The following is an 8979-nucleotide window of genomic DNA, read 5'->3' on the forward strand; positions in this document are numbered from 1 at the left end:
GTGTGATTAAAATAGCCCAATTGACTTTTACATAATAAACATTGAATGTGTTTAATTGAATAGTAAAGGGGTTTAACGTTAGTGGCAGGTTGTGTCTGAGAGAGAATAAATAAGACAGCCCAATATTAAAAAAAATTGTTATTCTTTTCCCCCGCATATTTAGCATATTTCGCAACTTTCCGCATATTTCGCAACTTCCCGCAATTTCACCGCATAAAATCACATAAAAACACCGCATGTTTAATCGCATAATCAAGGATTTTAGCCCGCATAATCAAGGATTTTAGCCAGCATAATCAAGGATTTTTGCCCGCGTTTTTCTGGAGGGTCTACCTTTTCCCCTGTCGCGACTGACAGAGTTTCCTGATATTCTGGAGCTAAGCAGGAAAAGATGATCAGCTAAGTCTTCATAATAACGCTAAAAACAAACTGTCTCTGCAGCATCCGAGTTACGCTGTGACCACCAAGAAGTTCAGCTACCTCCTGGTGAAGACAGGGACCCTGATGCTGAAAGCTCGCAGTGACCTGAGAGGTTACATCCCCGGGCAGGTCATCAAGTTAGCCACTGAGATCCACAACAAGTCTGGGAAGGACACGGGCTATGTGCTGGCCAGTCTCATACAGGTATATTACTGATGAAATGAATATGAATGTTATTTTATGAATGAATGAATATTATATCCTCAGGTATTGAGTACAGAACTATGGAAGCTCTGGAGGCATGGAAGTGGTTATCCATAATCAGTGGCGAACCGTGTCTATCACAACTGGACCTTCTGTAGACACACACAACCCCCGCCGGATATTCTACCCAGAGACCCAGAACAAGATCTGATTGGTTGCTTTATTTTCTAACACAAAACCACTGAAATGCGTAGTGCATGGTCCGAGAAGGACAAACAAATCAACGTAAGACTGTAATGGTAACCTTGAAGGCCCTGACGGTTCGCCACTGTCCATAATCCATATCAGTTTTCACTACTGTGTTTAAGGTTTTAAAAAAGGTGAAAGGGAAGTGGTTTGAAGACAATTTTGTGTTTTTTGTTGTAATACTAATTATGTCCACAAGGGGCTAAAGTGCATCACTAACCCATGTTCTAAATTGGATTAAAAGCATTGCATTTGTTTCTTCCAGGTGAGTTTTACTCTCCCACTGCACTCTGGACAAGGTGCATATATTGTGTAACAAAAAATATGTTCACCTGGTATCCCAATACAAAAATATAACCAACTTATAAATACAACATTTTACCCGTTTTTATTTAAAGTCTCAAATGCCTCTCATGGCTTCAGTTCTAACCAGGTGCACAGAGGGCAGAATACATGAGGAAACAAGAGAAATGGATGTGTCTTCCTAGTATTTGCCCTATCCTTAATACCATTACGATCACAGCCAGTGTGCACCGCCCCCTGGAAATGTCTATTTCAGATATGTATTAGAAATCTCTGCTGGGACTCCGAAGCTTAAAAGATAACCCTTAATATAGCTAATCCTTTCATATGGGACCACATACAATGTCTCTATACCTCAAGATGAGAGTTATAGAAGTTTGAGTGAGGCCATTATCACATCTATTGTGTCTGTGTATGGCTTTTTTCCACACCAGAAAGTAACCTATAAGACTAAGCGGCCTGTGGTCGACCTGCGGACCATCGCAGAGGTGGAGGGAGCCGGAGTGAAAGCAGGAAAACACGCGGAGTGGAGAGAGCAGATCATCGTCCCTCCTCTTCCTCAGTCAGCACTGGCCGGCTGTAGCCTCATACACATCGACTACTTCATTCAGGTCAGTGTGTGTGTCTTTAACATATAGACTGTGCTTTATTTTCACAGTACTGTTCTTAAGAGTGTCAATATTCCTGTTTCTAACGCCATCAAACATGTGATAATATAATTCATATAATACCATATGAAACTATCCATACATTTAGCCACATGAGCTATCAAAGACTATTATTTTTTCCTTTCTAATTCAACCTGAACAACTGTGTAGGGATTTTGATATTTACTTACTAATACTGAAATAATTGGGTTTACTAGAAAGGTGTTATTCACTATTTTCTTATTGTCCTAATATCCCATCAAAAACCCAACAATGCATGACTTCATCTCTCAAAACTCCTAACTTCCATAGCCTGAGGTTATTGTTTTCAAATGTCATTAAAAAGCTGTAAATATTGGTCTTGATGGGGACTACTTTCAGCAGCGGATCCATACTCATTTGAGGATGTAGTGAGTATTTACAGCTGGAGGACTGCATGTGGAGCTGAGTAACAATAAACAACAGTGTGTGTGTTCATGGTAATAAAGGAACATGTCACCCAGAGCAACAGTGTGGCTCGCTGAAGTGTTTCTATTAGTGTAAGGTCAACAATGGAGCTCTATGGCACACCTTGTGTTAGCAGAATCAATTCTCTGTTGGTTTTGGTGATCTCATGCGATGTATTGGCAATAAGAGGCATATAGAATATCACCAATCTTATCTGGTGGTATAGTTTATCTAATTGAGGCTTTTATAATTCCTGTTTTATACAGGTGTCGCTCAAATCTCCGGACGCAGTGGTCACGCTGCCTATCTACATCGGGAACATCGCTGTGAACTTGTCTCCATCGAGACCCATGCCCCCCACTCCGGACCACCGCATTGCTCCCAGGCCTCCCAGCGCTCCCAGCGCGGCGGGCGTGACCCCCAGCGCCCCACCGGTGGAGGAGCTAGAGGAGGGGATGTGTGCAGGGGGCGTGGCCAGTGAGGAGCTCCCCACCAAGAGTCACTCTCAGCAGGACCCCTCGGGGCAGCCGGTCACCATGTCCCCCAGCGCCTTCAGCCAAGCCCCCGGGGTAGCGCTGCCTCCCGGCCTCAGGCTGGACGCCTCCGCCCCTCTGTTCTGTGTGTCCACCGGGGCCACCATACCTTTCTTCACCGAGGGAAACGTGACTCCTATCCCCACCTCCTGCTCGCTCATCCTCCCTCCAGAGTACAGCAGCTGCGACTACCCTCATGGTGAGTTCTTCTAAAAGACTTTCACTCTGGCACACAAACAAACACATGCAAAGTGAAGCAGATGCAAAAATGACCATCCCAGTTTCTCAAAATCCAAAAATCCAAGCCAAAATTAAAGTGAATGTTGCATTTAGTACAGTTAGTATAGAATATGGCAGGAAAATCTGTGGAAAATGCTTAAGCGTTTCAAATAAACAAATAAAAGAAATCCTATATGAAAAATGCAACAACTTAATAGGGTTATTTTACTAGTTATTATTGGAGAATGTGCGCTGCTCTAACTTTATTAATGACTTCTTATTTGTGTTGCCCGTGTGTGTTACAGAGCCCCCACCCACCTATGAGGAAAGCTGTAGCGCCAACTCCACTTTCAACAGTATACAGTAAGAGAAGGTGATGAAGCATCATGGCCACGCCCCCCCACACCTGTTTCCATTCGCCTCTCGAGAAATCGGGACAGAGACACGTCGGGTTAGAGAGGACGGACGATAACTCTTTGTCCTCGAATAAGAAAAAAAAAAGGGATAAAATCTTATATGATATAAGTTTTCATTTAAATTCTTGTCTCATCAGGTAGTGTCAGTTAGAGCGGGTGAACATCACTGTGCCTACAAGAAGTATTTTGGATCATCATTTAGAATATTCAGTGATTGGACATGTTTCTTTTAGGGGCGGAGTCAAATCTGTTTTTGTTTTTTCAACGAACTTTCGCATCTGTGATGCCTTGAAAATGATCTCTGCCTACTGAAGGCTCGGGTTCGGCCTTTTTTTGTCTTGTTTTAACTGTGTAATTGTTATCGTGGTCCACCACTGTCCGTTTGTAACTCAGTTGTCCTCATCTTCACCAGGGCAGAGCTGTCGTCATGATGGACATTGAGAGGACATTTTCACCGTGTTTTGTCTAGTTGGACTAGTTAAACCCCTACTTAAATTATTCTGATGGTCTTTGTTTGAGGAAATATGAGACACCACTTTCCAAAATCGGTCTATGTTCTCTGTAGCAGCATGCACTACTGTCTTTTTTAATATTATGCCACTAGAATACAGATAGGGGCGTTAATGTCTCAGCAAAACCTCTCAGCTGTGTAACTTGAAACACAGTTAGTAATAAACTACACATGATTATTACATTACATGTTACTTATTAGACACTTTTATCCAAAGCGACTTACATACTCAATACTGTGGACAATCCCCACAGGAGCAATGTGGGGTGAAGTGTCTCAGGGACACAACGACATGCTGACTGCAGTGGGGTTTGAACCTGTGCTCCCCTGATCCGAACACCAAGGCTCTATCCACTGCGCCACACGCCTCCCATATTATTATAATCATTTTTAAAAATAGCTTTTAGATTAGTTCAAATACATATATCATCTCTCAAACACCACCATGCGTTGAGTCATATAACTGAGAGGTTTTGCTTTGACTTCAGTTTTGTATTCTGAGGACAGTGTCTCTGCAGATGAGGCTCGTTTCTCCTGCAGCTGGACATGAGGCCACAGTGTTTGTCTGCCCTCTTGTGGTCATCTCTGGTATAGCTGCCGTACTGAAACTTGAGCCAAACAATCAGCCATGCATAGAGAAAATCTCCACTAACGTCCCTGCTCACAACTGAAGTCAGTCGGCTGTGTAAATCTACATCCTTTTCTTTGTGAGAAAGTGGGGAAAAAAATCGAGATTTGAGTTTTTTTAGATGTGATGCAAGTGTATAGCATCATCGTTTTCGTCTTGGTGTGAATGAGATTTTATGTTGTTCTTTCTCCTGTTTGTTGCCTTAACTTTCTTTTTAGTGTTACTTGTGTGAGATGAGAATCCTCCGAAATGTCAGTTTGTGCAGATGTGCGCAAAACAGCACTTTTTACAGATTTCCAAGTGCAAATCTACTGTATACATGTGTACAAAAAGAACTTTTATGGCTACTGTCTGTTTTCAATTAAACTTACATTTTCAAATAGATTTGTGGTTTTACCACCTGTATCTGTGTAGAGACACTTTTGTTGCCTGTGTACAATGCAGGTTGATAATGTTATCACTTCACACATTTTTAAAACTTTAATTTTAATTACAGGTGTTTTGTTTTGCACATACAAAGAGTTTGATCCATAACAGGGGAACACAATTCATTTAATATCTGATTTTGCAGAACCTATACTTATTTATATGCATATAATAATTTGAAAAGTATCCTCCCCCTACTAAGCATCAGTCACCTTCCTGTGGGAAACTAATACAACAGAAAATCACAAGCACAACTACTGTCCTGAATGTCTGTGACTTTTAATGTGTACTTTACCAAGTCCATTCTGTGAATTATGAAAAAGAAATCAAAGGGCTAACGTTGGACCCTGACTGCGGATCATTTTAACATTGATTGTGTTTTTACATATCAGCCCAAAAGACGGCTGTAACTGTTATAAAAGCAGGCTCTACATTAATGTAAATGCATGCCTTAAACCAACTGGACTCCCGCCACCTCTTACAGGAGCTTGTGCCGGACTTTCTTCTTCTTGTCTTTCGTGGAGGACCGCAGGATGTGCTTGAGAACTCTTCCTGTTTTGTCTCCATCAGTGCTCTTGATGTACACAAATGTAGCTTTTAAAAAACAGCCAGCACGTCTGAGCTTAGACCTGAAAACTGTCTTGTTTTTAAAAATGACTGCAACTCCTCTCATCTCAAAGACAACAGCAGCAGCAACTCTCGCACTGCCTTTATCGATCCTGATTCTGTTTAATTCTTCGCCACCAAAAGGTACTATAGCTTTATGATCCCCAACTTGTTCTGTGTTTGTTTTTTCTTCCCCGTCCCTCACATATTGATGAGCGGTGTCTGGTTTTGTATTTTTCTACATGTTAAACTGTTTACAGGTGTGTATGCAGATATTAATAGTAGCACCTCAATCAGTTAATGTAAAATGTCAACATGCAGTGCAGAATCAACGTTGTACTGTGAAGTATAACAATAAAAATATATGAAGTGTTTGTGGTTTGTTTTGTGTGGACAAAGTGAGCTCTGTGGTTCTGTAATTGGGATTCTTCCAAAACTAATTTAACAAACAAGGCAATAAAGCTTTATTAAATAAGAGCTGCTCATTTGTATTAAAAATATGCATCCAACTGCAAGAATCCTGTGACATGTTCTCTGTTGTCCTATAATCTGCATATGTACCAAAAGGCAGTTACAATAGTAACCAAAATAACAATATATTGCTGGGATAATGATCCATATTCCCTAACATAATAAATTTTCATAGAAACCACAGAGCGATATTTTGTATTAACCAGACAGATCATTTTTAGCTTTTATAGTACAAGTTATACACTAAGTCTATGGTTATACAACGAGAGTAGACGAAAGGCTACGAATGGCTTCGGCTACCCCCTCCAATCACATGATCCCAGTATGGAAAACACGAAATGCGCATGCGTGGCATCCCAAACATTCCTCGTCTAATGCAAGCTAAACGGCGATTAAGGTGCAATTAATAGCCATTTATACCCAACGTGGACGATGTTTACGATAGTATTTTAGTCTCGGGATACTTTAATGGCATGAGTCGTTATTTTACATGTATTTGTATCGTCATTTGAGTCCGAATTCTGAGAAACTCCATTACCCATCAGCCATCTATTATTGTCTGAACTCGGGCTAGTTGCTGTATATATATTATTCCGTTGCACTGAGTTGCTTGGTCCCTTGCTGCTGCTCTGGTTGTGGTGCATTAGAGAAATTGCTCATACTTGACCGCACACGAGCAACAACTGTGCCCGGGCTGTGAGTTGTCTGGGATGGGTAACTGGAGTCCATAACTACGCTCAGCAACTTCACCATGATGTCGGTAAGTTGTCACTTTTTTGTATTTTTAATCTCTCCATGTTGGAGTGCAGTGTTGGGTCATTTAGCGTGTGCAACATGTGCTATACTTTACGTTGCAGACCATTATATACCAAGAGAGGAGCATAATGGAAAGTGTTTGTGAGAGTTGCTGACCCACAAAGACAGTGTGTTCCCTTTTGGAGAGTAGGGGGGTAACGGGTAGCAGTCACAGCAAGTAAAGACATGTTAACCTTTAGGCTGTGTTATTAAAGGGATGGGCATTATTGCTGAGATCACTTGTGTGGGAACACATGTTACAAAACCTCATAACTCTTTCGGTTATTGCAAACTATTATGCAAATGTGTCTCTGAATCATTCATTTGGACACCACCTTTGAAAACGATGAAACTATAACATGGCATGGTTATATCATCTAGGGCTGCAACTAAGGATTACTTTCACAACTGTTTCAAATCATCTTTAATATCTTTAAAATGCCTGAACATAGTGAAATGTCCATGCATTTTCTTACAAGTTCCAAGGAAATATCCATAAATATATTGTTCTGTGAGTGAGAAGTTATGATATTAAACAAAGAAAATAAGGAAACATTTGAGTGCCTGGGAAAAAAAACGGCATCAATTACATGGAATTAATACTATATTTATGCTATTTACAAAAATAGTTGGCAGTTTTAGTTTATTTGGCTTCTTCCATAGTGAACCATAGTCTAATAACTTGTTTCATTTCCTTTCTGTAAGGAAGCCAAACATTTCAGTACAGTATGATCAAAGAGGGACAATGAGAAGACACTTCATGGACACACAACCAAATTGCTTTAATAGAAAATGTGCAAAATCATCTTTGCATTTTGGTGTGATTTTGCATTTCCAACATGCATACCAACAGCTACATGGCAGAATTAAAAAGAAATGTCATAAGTTAAGGTGTTTGACATGAATTTAAAAGTACATGTGGGCTAAAAGCACGCACACACGAACAGATACAGTCCTTTGGAAGTGTACTGAGGGTGTTTGTAGTAGAAATACGACCCTTGCAGTTTGCAGTCTCAACATTCAGCATGCACACAAATATCAGCTTTTCTCAGGCGGTTTAGAAGATAAGCTCTCAATGATCACTGTACCAGGCCATAGGTTATATTGTTGACTCAAGTGTCTATATTTGACTTTCTAAGTGATGAATCATGCTGCCTCAAAGACTCTTGTCCTTGTTATCACTATTACAACACTTTGGTACTGTTTACATATTGCTTCGCCCTGTTGCTGTTGTTTGGTTCCTGACAATTTAACATACAAATAATGGGATATAAGTGGAAGGTATAAAAGCAATAAACTACACTTTCATTATTCTGCAGAACATTTTTGTTCTTTTCAAGATGTTAGGGTTGGGCATCATTTTTTTAAATAACAATGTGCTAACCATGCTGCGGTTTGGCTACATGGGGTCATAGTTAATTAGAAGCCTGAAATGGCGATACACCTGAGCAGTCAGACCTTTAACAAAGCTTAATGGTAGCAGAATGTATTTGGCATATTATAATAATAATAATAATAATAATAATAATACATGGTATTTATTTAGTGCTTTTCCAGGTGCTCAAAGACGCTTTACCTTACATTACAAGTTAGACTCTTTATCCAATGCGACTTACATGCACTCAATACTGTGGACAATACCCAGAGGAGCAATTTGGGGCGAAGTGCGGCAAAGACACGACGACGCTGACTGCAGTGGGTGTCAAGGTGGGATCTGAAGATGAGCTCACTAACCGACTGAAGGATAAGAAATAAGATAAGAAAAGGCGAAATATAGACTTGATTGTCGTATGATCTGTCGTAGCAGCTTTAAAATCAGCTGTGGTCTAGAGCAGTGGTTCTCAACTAGTCAGACCTCGGGACCCACCAGTTGAGAACCACTGGTCTAGAGAGATTAATCAGTAAGGTAACAAACGTACAGCAACACAATATTCGTATTAAAATCAATAAGCATCTTTATACTTGCAAACTTGACGTCCCCTCGAAAGGGGGACGTCCTGTTCTGAGTAAAACAGGCTCTCTTTATAAGAGAGATATCAAAGCAGATTTACATTACAACAACATTCTGGGAGGCCAGCTGATACCCCGTCTGGCACAGTATGCAAAA

General features: G+C 40.5%; 3 protein-coding genes across 3 annotated transcripts in view; all 3 read left to right on the forward strand.

The window, feature by feature from the left end:
- Positions 1 to 4190, forward strand: part of arrdc1b (arrestin domain containing 1b) — a 47189-nt gene extending 42999 nt beyond the window's left edge. The window contains exons 5-8 of the mRNA XM_010796081.1: positions 442 to 624; positions 1608 to 1784; positions 2534 to 2999; positions 3325 to 4190. Of these exons, the coding sequence (XP_010794383.1) occupies positions 442 to 624; positions 1608 to 1784; positions 2534 to 2999; positions 3325 to 3386 (888 nt within the window). The 3' untranslated portion in view covers positions 3387 to 4190. The remainder of the gene's footprint in view (positions 1 to 441; positions 625 to 1607; positions 1785 to 2533; positions 3000 to 3324) is intronic.
- The window catches only part of stxbp1a (syntaxin binding protein 1a), a 682465-nt gene that overhangs the window by 374616 nt on the left and 298870 nt on the right, over positions 1 to 8979 (forward strand). The gene's annotated exons all lie outside the window — the stretch shown is intronic.
- Positions 6539 to 8979, forward strand: part of slc31a2 (solute carrier family 31 member 2) — a 7661-nt gene continuing 5220 nt past the window's right edge. The window contains exon 1 of the mRNA XM_010796079.1: positions 6539 to 6837. Coding sequence (XP_010794381.1) covers positions 6829 to 6837 — 9 coding nt within the window. The 5' untranslated portion in view covers positions 6539 to 6828. The remainder of the gene's footprint in view (positions 6838 to 8979) is intronic.

Source organism: Notothenia coriiceps, unplaced genomic scaffold, assembly GCF_000735185.1.
Source record: "Notothenia coriiceps isolate Sejong01 unplaced genomic scaffold, NC01 NC01_scaffold00037250, whole genome shotgun sequence".
Lineage (NCBI taxonomy): Eukaryota > Metazoa > Chordata > Actinopteri > Perciformes > Nototheniidae > Notothenia > Notothenia coriiceps.